Here is a 15,961-nt window from a genome sequence, read left to right as displayed (position 1 = left end):
ACTCCAGCGCAAAAAGTGGGGTACGGTGCAACAAACAATCGACAACTTTGAAAGATATTCTACCGAAAATTGTGCAAATTTTTTTTTTTTTGTTGCAAAAAGTGCAATTGCACAAAATTTGCAGGGACACTTAGAATGTTGAAGTGGTGTTAAGCCAATGATAAATGCCCCCCATAGTGTTGCCTTACCAGTGTGTCTCCAGCTGGTGAAGAACTAAAACTCCCAGCATGCATAAGTCGTTTTATTTATTTATATATATATATATATATATATATATATATATATATATATTATAATGTATGGTAAGGTAAATATATACGACAATAAGGTTATAATATATGGGTACATACACACGTGCAGTGTCTACTGCAGATTTCATGTGGTTATTTAACAGCTTTAGATCCGCAGCAGATACAGTACGTGTGAATGTTCCCTGTTGGTGGATTTTATTTGAAGAATGTGAATGTGTTTGTTACATGCTCCCCGGTTACGTCTAATAACAAATATGGATGCGGAGCCTGTAGGTTTATATGGTTTCCAGGCGCACCTACACGATTTTACAGGATGTCTGACAAATCATCCTCTTATTGATTGTTGTGAGCCGAGCGCTGGGCAGGAGCTGTCAGACACCGGACTGGGATCACCTGCTTCTTGAATTGCTTTTTTTGCTTCACAACCAGTCTAAAAAACAATACTTGTCACATCTACTGATGGTCAGTGTGGTTACAACCTGCTAAATGAGGATTTTTGGTCCCAAGCTGCATGTGAGTCTGCCTCCATCGATCTTACTGATGAGTTGAATGCAATTGCCACCTGCTTGCAACGACTTGTGTATTTAATTTTTTTGTGCTGTTGCACAACTATTACAGTTGCGGTGGTACGTGGGTTCATCCAAAAACAGAGGCTTTTGTATATTTTGTGCTTACCTGCTGTTTGTAGTTCACGTGGCAGACATGAGGCTCTTTGCTGTTAGCAATTCCTCACTGAAATTTTTCCTTAAAGAGTACCTGTCACAAAACTAATCTTTTAATATATTGTTCCTTATGCAATTATAAGACACTTTGCTATTTACTTGCTGTTAAAATTCTCAACCTTTTATATGTTTTTTAATGTGATAGAAAAAACGGCCACTAGGTGGCTCTGTTCTGTTCCCTGCACAAGTCAAACAGTAAGTTTGGTCTCCTCCCAGGCCTGGCAGGAGACGAAACTCGGGAAATACGTGCGGGGCATGGTGAGGCACAACTCTTGCAGGCTTCGGTGACGACGTGCCTGCTAGGGAACGCCCACTTTCTCCTGCCAGGAGCTCACACATTGTGAGCAAGGGGAAAGGTATGATACAGAGATTTTTAAAGCTTGGAAAAATTTTAAGGGCAGGAGGGGTGTTAGGAGTAGTTAGGGAATATAATCTGTTAAGAAAATATGGTTTTATGACAGGTACTCCACCTAGCGGTCGGAGCAATATGTTCCGAACGTTTAGAGCCATTGCTTGCGGCTTGTGATGTCACGACCCGCCCCCTCAATGCAAGTCTATGGGAGGGGTGTGACTGCTACCATGCCCGCTTCCATAGACTTGCATTGAGGTTGCAGGGCGTGTTGTTACAAGGGGGAGGGGCCGTAACGTCATAAGCCCCCAACGCCGGCTCTAAACGTTCGGAACATTTTGTTCCAATTGCTGAGAAGTGGAGTACCCCCTTTTTAAAACTTGCCTAAATTTCCCATGAACCCTCTGTCGTTTAATCAGAGTGCTGTAGTTCAGAAAGGTGAACTGATTACACTCAAAAGTGGGTTGAGGTTAGTTTACATCATACAGAGTTTTGATGCGTTGTGTTTTTACTGTGATTCGCACAATTGCGGTAACTCTATGCCACAAATGTGGGAATTGGAGCCAAAAAAAAGTAAAATGATGATGAAATCCGGGAGGGATGTCTACAGACTATGAATGGGTTTTGTAGAAGTTCATCGTACCAATCAGTAATAGGTAAATAAAATCCTTAGGGCTTCACTCGGCCTTGGGATTCTAAAGTTTACAGTTGAATTCAGCTTATCGGTTTATACCGTGTGTAAGTGCGTCAACCACAGGCTGTCATATGCTAAACCTCAGGTAGTACAATTCTTGGAAAGCTTACGTCTGTGTTTCCCAACCAGGTTGCCTCCAGCTGTGGCAAAACTACAACTCCCAGCATGCCCGGACAGCCAACGGCTTTCTGGGCATGCTGGGTGTTGTAGTTTTGCCACAGCTGGAGGCACCCTGGTTTGGTAACACTGGCCTATATCATACAATAATGGAATGGGCAGTCTTTACCATATCGGCTGATCAGGTCATAGGAGTTTGGTTCCGTATGTTACGTCATACACAGGATTGTGCTTCCATTTGGTTATACAATTGTCATTAAACCTTTGGTTATTCTAAAGCAATATTTCCTTTTTCTATTTTAGGAAGGAGCTTCAGCCCGGAAGACTCAGACTCCAGCTGCGCAGCCTGTGCCCAGACCAGGTAATAGTTTTTTTCCCTAATAATATGAACATTTTTCTTTTTTCTTCTCATCGCCTGGTTGAGAATGTTAAACAGTTAGAACTAAGGGCCATTGTCCCGCTTCCCCCCCCCCCCCCCTTTCCCATATATGTAAACATATATGGTATCGCCCTGTGTCTAAATGTCTGAACTATAAAAATTTGACATTACTTTAACTGCTCGGTCAATGGCATATACGTAAAAAATACCAAAATCCAGAATTGCGTATTTTTGATCACTTTTTTTATAAAAAATTTTTTAGGGTATACAAAGTGATCAAAAAGTCCCATAAAAACAAAAATGGTACTGATAAAAACTACAGATCACGGCGCAGAAATGAGCCTCATACATCCCTATATACGGAAAATAAAAAAGTTTTAGGGTGCGTTCCCACAGGGCGTATACGCAGCGTATTTGACGCTGCGCAAAATTTATGGCAGCAGCGGGAAATACGCTGCATATTCCTTGCTCACTATACACACAGGGCTTTACGGCGGCAGCCCTATGTGTATAGCGAGTTTTGGAGGCGGGGCCGTGTGCCGACGTGACTGTGACGTGCGGCTCCGCCTCCAAAACTCACTATACACACAGGGCTGCCGCCGGAAAGCCCTGTTTGTATAGTGAGCGAGAAATACGCAGCGTATTTCCCTCTGCTGCCGTAAATTTTGCGCAGTGTCAAATACGCTGCGTATACGCCCTGTGGGAACGCACCGTTAAACATGCTTATTTTCGTACATAATCAAACCTTTATAAGTTGGGTATCATTTTAATTGTACGGACCTACAGAATACAGATCATATGTCCTTTTTACAAAAAAGTGCACTGCGTAGAAACTGAAGCCCCCAAAAGTGATTTTTGTTTTGTTCCGGTTTTGCCCCACAAATATATATTATTTATTTATTATTCATTTTTTAATTTATTTTTAACATTTTTTTTTTTTGCCATAGTTTTTATGTTGAAATCATTGATGTCATTACAAAGTGAAATTAGTGGAGCAAAAAAAGTCCTCATATGGGTCTGTAGGTGTAAAATTGAAAGCGTTATTTTTTAAAAAGAGAGAAAAAAACGCAAAGTGCAAAAATGGTAAATGGCCCGGTCCTCAAGAGGTTGAGAAGTGTCACATACAAAAACCATGTGTTCAGTGAGGTTTGGAGTGGGGCTTTGAACCTCAAGGCACACACGGGGCTGCGGCTGGGTTGCCCTTTGTATCTGCAGGAAATACCCTGTGGATTCTGCTATGAGCAGAGGGAAATACACTGCGGATGCACTACGTGCGACAGCCAAAAGACTTTGCAGGAATGCTGGGAATTGTGTTTTTGCAGCAGCTAGAGGCACACTGGTTGAAAAACACTGTTTTTAGATTTTCCTTTGCAGATTGGGCTGTCGTGAATAAGACTGTCAGCTGCTAAATTTCCCTATTGTCCAGTCGTAGAAAATTCAAATAGTTAATAAAAATATATGCAGATAATGCATGGTTATATAACGGATCTAACAACAAGCGCATTCCCGTTAAAGGAGTGGTCCAGTTTAGGAAAATGTATCTCTTATCCAAAGGGGAGGCGATAAGTGTCAAATCCAATCATATTACAGGCTGCAAAAAAGTATTGCATAAAACTTAAAGGGGTACTCTGGCCCTAAGATGTCGGATCGCGGGGGTCTTGCGGCTGGGGAACCCCGCAATCTTACAGCATCCACCTTTGTGAGCTGCACGCCAGCGCTGGAGGCTCCAAGTCTGAAGCCTCACGACTACTGGGCCAGGGTTTCGTGACATCACGACTCCGCCCCCATGTGAGGCCACACCCCTCCCATAGTCTTACATTGAGGGGACGGGGTTTCACGTCACATGTGGGCATAGTCATGACATCACGATACTCCGGCCCAGTAGTCGTGAGGCTTCAGACTCTGAGCCTGAAGCGCTGGCATGCAGCTCACACAGGTGGGTGCTGCATGAAAGATTGCGGGGGTCCCCAGCGGCGGGACCCCGCGAGCAGACATCTTATCCCCTATCCTTTGCATAGGGCGTAAGATGTCTTAGGGCCGGAGTACCCCTTTAATCTATGGATAGGGGATACATTTTCCTAAACTGGGCTACTCCTTTAAAGGCACCGCACCTGTCCATAGCTTGTGTGTGGTATTGCAACCCAGCCCTACTTTCTCCAATGGAGCCACAACAGGCTGTGGACAGTTTCTCCCTTTTTTTTTTTTTTTTTTGTGGGGGAGGGGGGGGCGCAGTTTCCTGGACAACAAATTTTTGTAGTTTGTGTTTTTGCTGCCATAGTAATATGGCTAAATACACATGGATGTTGTGCTCCAACCCATTCAGGTTCCTAATCCTCATGCAGATCTGTGCCTGCCTTCAGCACAAATAATCCGGGGCCTGTTCTGATGCAGAAATACATGCCAGATTTTCAGATTTTAATCCTTCACGTGAACATAGGCAGAATGTATAAAGCGTCCCCCTTAGTTGGGAAAGGGAGGTGGATGTTCTTCTTAACTTCTGTTGCCCCGGAGTTCTGAGAAGTGAATGTCTGTTTTGTAGACTGCATATTTTTAGCAGCATTATCCTGATATCTTTGGTTGCTTTGAAAAAAGAATGAGGCATTAGAAGAAGAGATGATGAGCAGCACGATAAACCGGCGAAATGAGAGCGCGCTTTTAATAAAACTACCAGCCTGAAACACTATCTTTTCTTTGTCTGAGAAAACTTCATTTCAGTTTAGGTCCAGTTTTATGCCAGGCTTCTGTACGGCTCTTCAGATCACCAAATCCTTTTGCTGCTACACTGATATATATATATATAATATATATAATATATATATATATATATATATATATATATATATATATATATATATAATATATATAATATATATATTTTTTTTTTTTAAGACTTGAAGCTGCACTCCATGCAGGAAATACCTTTTTTCAGTTATTGGGATAATTCCTTTGCCACTGTCTTGCTTTCTAATATACGTGCCTGTTCTTGCACTATGTGACCGCTGATATGAATCAGAATCATCAGTTTCACTATTCATTGCATTGGGGACCTTAGTGTTAGTCCAATGGAAATGAGTATTAAGTGTCTTGCGGCTACACAGCAGAGGGTGTAAGTAGGTCCAGGCGTGCAGTCAAGTGATGAACAGCTGGGTCAAAGGGGCTTTGGCCTTGTAAAAAGCAACCGATAGGGGAAATATCACTGTGGCTGTTTAGCTTTATCCTAATAACTTTTGGGGGGGGGGGGGGGGGGGAGGCTGGTGGGGACACATATCCTTCCCTGCATATAGCACAGGTAAACATACTCTTAGGGTGTATTCACGCTGGTGGATTTGTTTGCAAACTAAGTATGTTTCCCGTTGCGAGTTGGAATGGGGCGGACTCTCCTTGGCAAATTTTCAGCAGTGAAAAATCTGTCTGCTGGGAAAAATTAGCTGCAGTCCCCATTGAAGTCGATTATGGTCTGTGGCGGACAGCCTGTGGAAAGCCGGCCCCCATTCAAACTCATTGGGGATTACGCCTGGGAATCTGCTCGTGAAAACTCTTCCTGAGGGTGCGTTTACACGTGTGTATTTTTGCTGCAGATTTTGCTACCCATTGACTTTTAATGGGCAGTTAAATCTGCTGAAGCAAATCTGCAGCAGAAAATATGCATGTGTGAAGAGTACGTTCACACGTGCGGATTTACAGCGCATTTTACGCTGCAAATCCGCTGCTGATGGACCTCTGGTGCCCTTAAATGTGCCTGCTCGGAGCAGCAATACGTCGCTCCGAGCAGACACACAGCGATGTGCGAGTTGCCGCGCATGCGCTGTGTACTCGCACACATCGCGGCCGCTTCCCCTGCTCAATGAGCTAGGCCGAGAGCTGCCGCGATTTGCGAGTATACTGTGCATGCGCGCAACGACTCGCGTATTGCCACTCCAATCAGGCACATATAAAAGCAGCATATAGGAGGTCCTTCAGCGGTGGATCTGTAGCGAAATACGCTGCGAAAATCTAAGGGTGCGTTCACACATGCGTATTTTCTGCTGCAGACATTTTCTTCAGGAGATTTTGCTCCCCATTGAAGTCAGTGGGCAGCAAAATCTGTGGCAGCAAATCTGCTCCAGATCTGCAGCAAAAATATGCACATATGAACGCACACTAAGGGTAGGAACGCACGCTGCATATTTTCTGTAGCAGAAAATGTAGATCAGCTGGAAAGGGCAAGTATAAGGCTAGGTTAACACTATGGAATTTCTGCCTGCAATTCCACTTTGAAATTGTAGGCAGAAATTCCACTTACTAAAATGTACTGTATAGTGAATGGGTTTCCGTTTAAAAATTCACAATTCGGAATTTATGTAGCGGAATTTCCGGCTGAAGAATGGCTTTGCTCATTCTTCAGGCGGAAATACTCACGGAACACATTGCAATCTATTGGAGACTGCAGTGTCTGCGCAATCCTAGTGCCGACTGATTTAGTTGGCGCTTGCTGCACTCAGAATGTCCGGATGGAAATTTTCTGCCTGGAGATTCCGCTATATGAACCTAGCCTAACACCTTCCTTGATATTTCCCCTTCCAGTTGGATCTGCTATAGAAAATCTGCGACGTGTTCCTACCCTATGGGTCGGTTCACACGGGCGAATTTTTACATCATGGACTTCAGTGAGTCAGCAGAAAATGCTATAGTGGAAAATTTGGAGTAAATTTGGAGTAAATGGAAGTAAAACAATGTGGTGGATTTTCTGCAACAAATCCGCTGCGAAAAATGCATGGTAAATCCGCCCATGGGAACAGATGCATCACCACCTCAGATTACAGCTGATCACTGGGGGTCCCAGTATGAGCAGAGATAGTTCAAAGCGGAAAACCTTTAATACAGGTTCAGAACTGCACCCTTATGTTCATGTGGCATTGCCTAATGTAGATTTAACGTTATTTTGCTTTGGTATTTCTTTTCTAAATTTTGCTGTTCTCGAGACAGCGCTTGTTTTATAGAGCACGTAACAAGCGCTGGGTTGGCTCAGTGATGAATGTGACTTCCATATGCATTCAGATTGCACAGCATTTCAGCTCTTCCTGTCTTGTATTGTCAGAAGCGATATCCTCAGCCGCACTTCATAATTGGGCTTTCTCACATTCTGGAATAAGACTAAAGACAGAATAACCATAAGCTCGGGCATGAAAATGTGATTGTGATTGCTGCAGGAAAATTGAGATGCCGCTTTATCATTACATTTAAATTGAACGGGATATGAAGAGTCTTGTAAAATATTCAGTTTAATCCAGATGGGAAATATCCGGGTTGTCTTGTGCACCATATACTCCTTGCAATGTAAACCTTTGCTTAATCTGCACCATTTGTGCTGTGGGGTTTTGGACCTGTGGTGTTTATCAAACCTTTTTAAAGGTCATTGTGCTTATCTGGCTTATCCGTACACTATAAGGCAATAGCCATTGATATTAGAATCTTATAAAATGCAACAACGGGGACTGTTTCCTAAAATCCATTGGTGTAGTCTTCTTGTGTACTATTTATTGCTTAAATGGTCTTAACATAAATGCAAATCACTTTATTTACCAAAAATTACTTCTTACCCAGAGAAACGCCGTAGTCATGGCCACTAGGTGTCTCCCTTCTTTGCAATTTGCTGTCCACTCCCTTGTGTCAGGAAACTTCTGTCTTTAGTAACAGATTTAGGACTAAACACAGGAGGTGGGTGTGAGTCTTAGCATCTGATATGTGCGGGAGAGGGAGAGAGCCTAGGAAAGCAGAAACAATGTACCTGCAAGCTTAGCCAAGCTGCCTGCTAAAGATGATCCACATAGGTAAATAAAGGCTTCTTTGACCACCCATAGGATCATAGCAGGTGCCCCTTGTGTAAATAAAAGTATACCTACTGCTGTATGTCCACATTGCTGCAGTGTGACCTCCTCTTCACTTTTGGCTTCTCACCGGCTCAGTGTTTAGTGTCACCCCTTCCTTGCTGTGTTGCTGCTGTTTCCTTTATTTCTGCTCCTACAGCCCCTTGCAAATCCAGTGCATCAGTTACCCCAGTGTTTTCCAAACAGCGTGCCTCCAGCTGTTACAAAACTACAACTCCCTGCATTTTGGGAGTTTTAGTTTTTCAACAGCAGGAGACACACTGTTTGGAAAACAATGAGTTCTTCTCCCCTTCACCTGCCATTGATAGCACTGTGGTGTAAATCATCCAATAGCACAGTGCCAGTCTATATAAAAATATCCGATCATGCTGGGAGTTGTAGTTTTGCAACAGCTGGAGGCACTCTGTCTTAAAAACACTGCTCTAAATGATTGTTTGCTTTACTGTTACATGCAGACGATAATGCAGATTTTTCATTTCTTTTCTGTAGAATTGACCCATTTCTCTCCTTTTTTTCCCCTCTTCTATCTAGTATCACAAGCAAGACCACCGCCCAATCAAAAGAAAGGTAAGACTTGATACCTGTCATCCCGTAGACTTAATAATGTGATACAATGAACTGCTCATAATAATTTTTTTTTGACCTTGGTGCAGGTTCAAGAACGCCCATTATTATTATACCGGCAGCCACCACATCTCTAATAACCATGCTGAATTCTAAAGATCTCCTGCAGGATCTAAAGTAAGTGGCGGCGAGAGTCTCATTGATTGGAGAAGGTGAAGAAAAATTTCTAAAAATTAGACGGTGACATTACCCATGCCATCTAGTTACACAAATACGGCACATTGCCTATCTTATGAACTTTAATCTCTGAAAATTGCAACATTGTTATTGCAGCTTTTGGGCTATGGTTCAGACTGGGTGTGAATAGGCCTTTACAGAGAGTCCAAGTGACGATTCTGTCCGGAAAAGAGACCGAAACAACAATACGGCGCTAGGACCTCTCGGAAATGCACCATCATTTAAGGCATTTCGGAGCGGATTCTGTCAAAAGAATGACCATGTTTAATCTAGTATCCGGAATTTCCTGGCAGAACATCCGCTGCGGAAATTCTGTAGTGTGAATGGTGCAGCAGAATCCTGTTGAAAGCAATGGGAGGCTGCTGCACCATGATTTCTGAGCGGAGTTCTGATTCTAAAATAGGTAGTGGGAATGGACCCTAACTCAGGACCAGTACATAAGAGTATAGTAACAGTGTTCCCCTGTAGCACCCACTTGTGCGGTCTACGGGCTCTGCTGTGTACAGATTTTACTTAGTTTCCTCTTTATCAATACATTTTATTGCTCAGCAGTAAAGATTTAATACCCAGCACCCACAATGTCTCACTATCGATAAATCTCTGCAATGAGTTTTTATTTATTTATTTTTTATATTGAACACACTTATTTTATTTTATAGGTTTGTCTCTTCAGACGAAAAAAAGAAACAGGGTTGTCAGAGAGAAAACGAAGTGTTAATTCAGAGACGAAAGGACCAAATGCAGCCCGGTGGTACAAGTATAAGTGTAACGGTACCATACAGAGTGATAGACCAGCCCCTGAAGCTGCTGCCACAGGATTGGTGCGTTCACAAAATTGCGTGTTACATGTATCCTTCCATCAAGGGATATATATTACCTTATAAATACCTACATTCACAGGTATAGGATCTACGGCAGATTTGAAGCTCTGTTCAGTCATTTAGTTCAGTGTTTTCCAAACAGTCTGCCTCCAGCTGTTGCAAAACTACAACTCCCAGCATGCCCGGACAGCCAAAGGCTGTCCGGGCATGCTGGGAGTTGTAGTTTTGCAACAGCTGGAGACACACTGTTCGGAAAATACTGATTTAGTTAGTGACAACTGCAACAGGTAACTATTTGTTAGGCCAAATACAGTCCATTGAAATTAATGGATCAAGCATAGTCCTCAGGTGTAGGTTAGTTTTTGGATGTAAACAATAGCCTTGTATGCACAGAGCCAGAAAGTAAAGGTTTCCATTCTACCGCCCAACCTCACTGGAGTACTTCACCCTACCTATTGTAGCCTTGATCCTTGTTTCATATAAAAGCTAACAGAAACCTTTTTAGTTTTAGGCGGATTGATAAATCTGGTCCTCAAAGGGGTTCTCTGGTGGGGGAAAATTTCTTAAATCAGCTGGTGCCAGAAAGTTATACAGATTTGTAAATTACTTAATATATAAAAAAAAAAAAAATCTTAATCCTTCCAGTACTTATCAGTTGCTGTATGCTTCAGAGGAAGTTGTGTAGTTCTTCCTAGTCTGACCACAGTGCTCTCTGCTGCCACCTCTGTCCATGTCCGGAACGGTCCAGAGCAGGAGGTTTGCTATGGGGATTCGCTCCTACTCTGGACAGTTCCTGACATGGACAGAGGTGTCAGCAGAGAGCACTGTGGTCAGAACTGGAAAGAACTACACAACTTCCTCTGGAGCATACAGCAGCTAAGTACTGGAAGGATAAAGACTTTTAAATAGAAGTAATCTACAAATCTTTGTAACTTTCTGCTACCAGTTGATTTGAAAACAGGTTTTCCTCCGGAGTACCCCTTTAAGGATCTCTGATGCATCTGTAGTAGAAATTGCAAAGGTACAGTATGTCCCCCCCTGTCATAGCATGTTACACTATTCTGGATGTCAATAAAAGGAAACGGATTTATGGAACCAGAACAGATAGCAAAAATGTTTTATTTGTCAAAACAAGTTGCAGATTTGGCTGAGACCGTAGCATCTCTTCCAGCATGACAAAGTCTTTGATATTTATCAGGCGCTCTGCGGGGGGATGTAATGGATGGCGCCAGAGTTTCTCCAGTTTGTATATTGCATAACACAGCTCGCTCCTCCTCTTTCTCCAGGGACCGTGTGGTAGCAGTGTTTGTTCAAGGTCCCGCTTGGCAGTTCAAAGGCTGGCCTTGGCTCTTGGCTGATGGATCGCCTGTAGATATCTTTGCAAAAAGTACGTAAGGCCTTTTTGAAGTCCAATTCACAACAATCGTTTGCTCAACTGTACCAAGGCACTCGGGGCGGAAAAAAGGAGAATTGTTGTTTTTTTTTTTTTTAAATGACAATTGTTCCCCATGGATATTACCTACAGTGTTAAGAATGGAAGCAGATGCCGTGACCCTTTTGGCAGGGCAAGTGGCGCAATGGATAACACGTCTTGCTACATATCAGAAGGTTGTAGGTTCGACTCCTACCTGGCTCAGGAATGTTGCTGTGATCGTATAGTGGTTAGTACTCTGCGTTGTGGCCACAGCAACCCCGATCCGGGTCACGACATCTGCTTACATTCTTATTACCTACAGTGGTTATCTGCTGCTTCCTTGGTTAAAGGGGTACTCCACTGCTCAGCGTTTGTAACAAACTGTTCCGAACGCTGAAGCTTGTGACGTCATAACCCCACCCCCTCATGATGTCACGCCCCACCCCCTCAATGCAAGTCTATGGGAGTTGTCACGCCCCCTCCCATAGACTTGCATTGCGGGGGCGGGACGTGACCTCATGAGGGGGCAGGGCTATGATATCACAAGCTCCCGACTCCAGCGTTCGTAACAGTTTGTTCCAAACACTGAGCAGCGGAGTACCCCTTTTAAGCTCTGAGCTTCTATACTTTGTAGAACATAGCAGCGCTGAGTCCTTCAAAGCAGGAACTACACTTTTGGAGACTTTGTCACCACGTCAAGAACCACTTTTATTGTACTATATACCAATGAAAGGCTAAAGCAGAAGTTTCCATTCTATCAATGAGGAATATAGTGGCTATGTTGGGCCCTCTTTACATACCATGGCGTACTTGCCACTAAGCCATTGAGTTCAATGGACAACTCATGATATACTCGTTACTGTGATCAGTCTATTTCCTATGTTTTCAATAGTTTTATTTATTTATTGAATTATTTTATTTATTTTCAATATTTTTTTTTTAATTGGCGAAGTTACTAGTAGACTGTTTTATGTTTGGCCTATTTCCCTGAATTGGGGAGATTTATTAAAACCTGTGCAGATGAAAAGTTAACCAGTTGCCCATAGCAACCAATCAGACTTTATTTCCCAGAGGCCTAAAGAAGCGAACTGATTGGTCACTATGAGCAATTGGTCAATTTTTCCTCTGCACGGGTTTCAATCTCTCAAAATGGGCCTCCTGAAAGTATGACATGGTGTAATTCAGCAAATCCTTTTTTCGATATACAATGGATGGCAAAAATAAGATGTGACTGGGACTTACCTATACCAGCCAATCAAAGTTCAGGACTAAGCAATATTCAGAGGTTTGATACATTGAATGGAGTGGTGACAGAACATGTACGTTCCTGCTCTATTCCCTTTCTCATGATTTCTGGGGGTCTCTGTAGTTGGGAAGTTAACGTTAAATGTTAGGATAACCCTTTTACAGGGGTTATCCAGGATTAGGAAAACATAGTTGCTTTTTTTTTCTTCTCTAAATACAGCATTGCACCTGTCTTCAGGTTGTGTGTGGTATAACAGCTCTGCTCAATTTGCTTCAAAAGAACTAAGTTGTAATACCACACACAAACTCGAGACAAGAGTGGCGCTGTTTCTGTTTTTCTAAACCTGGATAACTCCTTTACTTTATGGCGCATTGTTCTTGTGACATTTTACCATAAATAATGCAAATAAACTGCTAAATAAATTTTAATCTTTTTGCCTTCCCACAGTTAAAGCCTTCCACCTCAAGTATGACGAAGTTCGGCTCGATCCCAATGTACAGAAATGGGATGTTACATTGCTGGAGCTAAGTTACCATAAAAGACATTTGGACAGACCCGTATTCCTGCGATTCTGGGAAACCCTGGACAGGTAATGGCTTCTGTTGTAGGACAGTCTTGTGTTTTTTTTTTTTCTTTCTGAGCCGATTCCTATCTGCATTCGGGATAATGTCGTGAGGTTGTAAGAGATCTGTCGCATCACGTTCTTTTCCGCTGGTCACTTTATCCTTAGAGGGGTAAATCCTGTGTCAGCAAACTGCAAATACCTGGATTAAAATATATATTTTTTTCTTTATGTGAAATCTTGATCCTTCCCCACCTTCCTTCCTTCCTGTTTCACCATCTCACATGGTTGTGGTGGCTGTCCAGCATTGATGGCTGCTCTATAACAATTCCTCCACAGCAAAAACCTTAAGGGGGTGCTCCACTGGCCAGCGTTCAGAACATTTAGTTCCGAACGCTGTGCGCTGGGGTCGGCCACATCCCTTCCCACAGACTTGCGTATTATGTCACGAGGGGGTGCGGCCGACCCCGGCAGCACGCACACAGCATTCAGAATTAATTGTTCTGAACGCTGGCCAGTGGAGTACCCCTTTAAGGGGGTTATCTAGCTTTTATTACATTTCATATCCTGTTGGGGGTGGGGAAAAAAAACAATACGAAGGGCTTGTTGACATTGCTGTTGGGCTCCATTATGCACTATTGTTGTTCTCTGGTAAACTACAGGATCCTGGACAGACCTCATTTAGGTCAATGGGATCAGTTGGCACTTTGTGGTTTGGAGGACAAATGACACTACAAAGAGCCGATAGGACCCGGTACAGGGCACAGTATCGCCGCTCGGCATTCAGTACCCCTTTAATTTCCCAGTTAAATCATTTTGCTTTGTTTTACTGAATGCCTACATTGCCTATTGCAGTGTTTCCCAACCAAGGTGCCTCCAGCTGTTGCAAAACTACAACTCCCAGCATGCCCGGACAGCATTCAGCTGTCCGGGCATGCTGGGAGTTGTAGTTTTGCAACAGCTGGAGGCACCCTGGTTAGAAAACCTGTTCTTTTTGTATGATTTGATACATTACATTTTTTTTGCCCTTTTTATAGGTATATGGTGAAGCACAAATCTCACTTGCGGTTCTGAAAAGCCAGGGAATGCTTTGTTTTCGGTGTTTGGACGGCTATTTGTGGCTTCACGTTGACCTGGAGCACGGAATTCACCTTGATCAAAGCATGATCGGGTCCGAGGAGAGAGTGCCATGTATTTACAACCGGAATGAACAGTGTACTATTTTTTAAATATTTGCATAATGTCTGCAATTCAAATTGTATATTTTGATAGTAAGAAAATTCTTTTCTTTTAAAAGCAGCATTTTTGGTTAGATTTGTTTACAGAAACCACCATGGCCGTATGTTAAGATTTGTGTTATCTCTCTCCCAGTCTATCTCCGGTTTATTTTTGTCCTCCCTTCTCGTGCATAAATCTTTGTTTTCCATAGAAAGCCCCGCTGCACGGTTCGGCACGGAGTGTTGTTAAAATATGGAAATGATGACTGCGAGGATGGTATGAGAACGGACTGCTAGTGGGTGGAAAAAAAACTCCCTCTATTTCTTTTTTTTTTTTTTTTTTTTGTTTATGTAAAAACAAAACTTGATAAACTTTACCATTTTGAACATTAAAAGTTTGAGTTTTTTTTCTTTTCCACAAACCATTATGATGAAATATGAATCAATAAAATTGAGCTTCATCTCTGTATTTGTAAAAAAAAAAAAAAAAAATGTTTTTGTAACTTATTGTGTTTTATAGTGGAAACCATGTAACACCCTATACACTGACAGTACTCAGAGAATGCTTTAAAGGGGAAGTCTGGTACTTATCCCCTATCCTCTTGATTGGAAATAAGTTGATAAGTGTCTGATCGTTGGGGGGGGGGGTCCAACCTCTGGGACCCTCCATGATCTCCTGCCCGGCGCCCCGACTCTCAGGTGAGCGTGCACACACATTACTATACTGCACCGAAAAGAGTAAAACAAAGATAAGAGAAACCTATACTGCAGAACTATGAATAGCACCACACTACCCTGCAGCGATAGTTAAAGGGGTATTCCGGACAAATAAAATGGCCATCATGCCCCCTCCCATAGACATGAATGGAGGGAGCGTGTTGTGACGTCACAAGGGGGTATGGCGTAACGTCATGTCTCCAGTCCCGGAAACAGGTGCCAAGACTTGAAACGAGTGGTCTTCTCTTTTCGTGGTGGTATGATGGTACAGTCATGGCCGTATATGTTGGCACTTCTGAAATTTTTCAATAAAATGAAGTATTTCTCACATAAAAGGATTGCAGTAACACATGTTTTGCTATACACATGTTTATTCCCTTTGTGTGTATTGGAACTAAACCAAAAAGGAGGGGAAAAAAGCAAATTGGACATAATGCCACATCAAACTCCAAAAATGGTCTGGACAAAGTTATTGGCACCATTAAATTAATATTTGGTTGCACACCCTTTGGAAAAAATACCGTATTTATCGGCGTATAACACGCACTTTTTAGGCTAACATTTTTTGCCTAAAGTCTACCTGCGTGTTATATGCCGATAAGCCGCTGCAGTTCAAGGATTTAAAGCGAGCGCTTTAAATCAATGAACTGCAGCAGCTTTGCAGGTGCAGAGACCTGCTGTCGCTGCCGGCTTCTCTGCCCCTGCCTGTCCTGGGGTCTAGAGCTGCTGCCGGCCCTTCTCTCCCCCCTGGCTATCGGTGCCGCTGCCCGTTCTCTCCCCCTGGCTATTGGTGCCGCTGCCCCA

General features: G+C 42.9%; 1 protein-coding gene across 1 annotated transcript in view; it reads left to right on the top strand.

Moving 5' to 3' along the window:
• Window positions 1-14,899, top strand: part of CDC73 (cell division cycle 73) — an 89,336-nt gene extending 74,437 nt beyond the window's left edge. The window contains exons 11-17 of the mRNA XM_056523549.1: window positions 2,437-2,494; window positions 8,911-8,946; window positions 9,033-9,120; window positions 9,840-10,001; window positions 11,288-11,388; window positions 13,109-13,250; window positions 14,261-14,899. Of these exons, the coding sequence (XP_056379524.1) occupies window positions 2,437-2,494; window positions 8,911-8,946; window positions 9,033-9,120; window positions 9,840-10,001; window positions 11,288-11,388; window positions 13,109-13,250; window positions 14,261-14,297 (624 nt within the window). The 3' untranslated portion in view covers window positions 14,298-14,899. The remainder of the gene's footprint in view (window positions 1-2,436; window positions 2,495-8,910; window positions 8,947-9,032; window positions 9,121-9,839; window positions 10,002-11,287; window positions 11,389-13,108; window positions 13,251-14,260) is intronic.
• Window positions 14,900-15,961: the final 1,062 nt, after the last annotated feature.

Source organism: Hyla sarda, chromosome 6, assembly GCF_029499605.1.
Source record: "Hyla sarda isolate aHylSar1 chromosome 6, aHylSar1.hap1, whole genome shotgun sequence".
Taxonomy (NCBI): domain Eukaryota; kingdom Metazoa; phylum Chordata; class Amphibia; order Anura; family Hylidae; genus Hyla; species Hyla sarda.
This window is presented reverse-complemented; position numbering and strand designations above follow the sequence as displayed.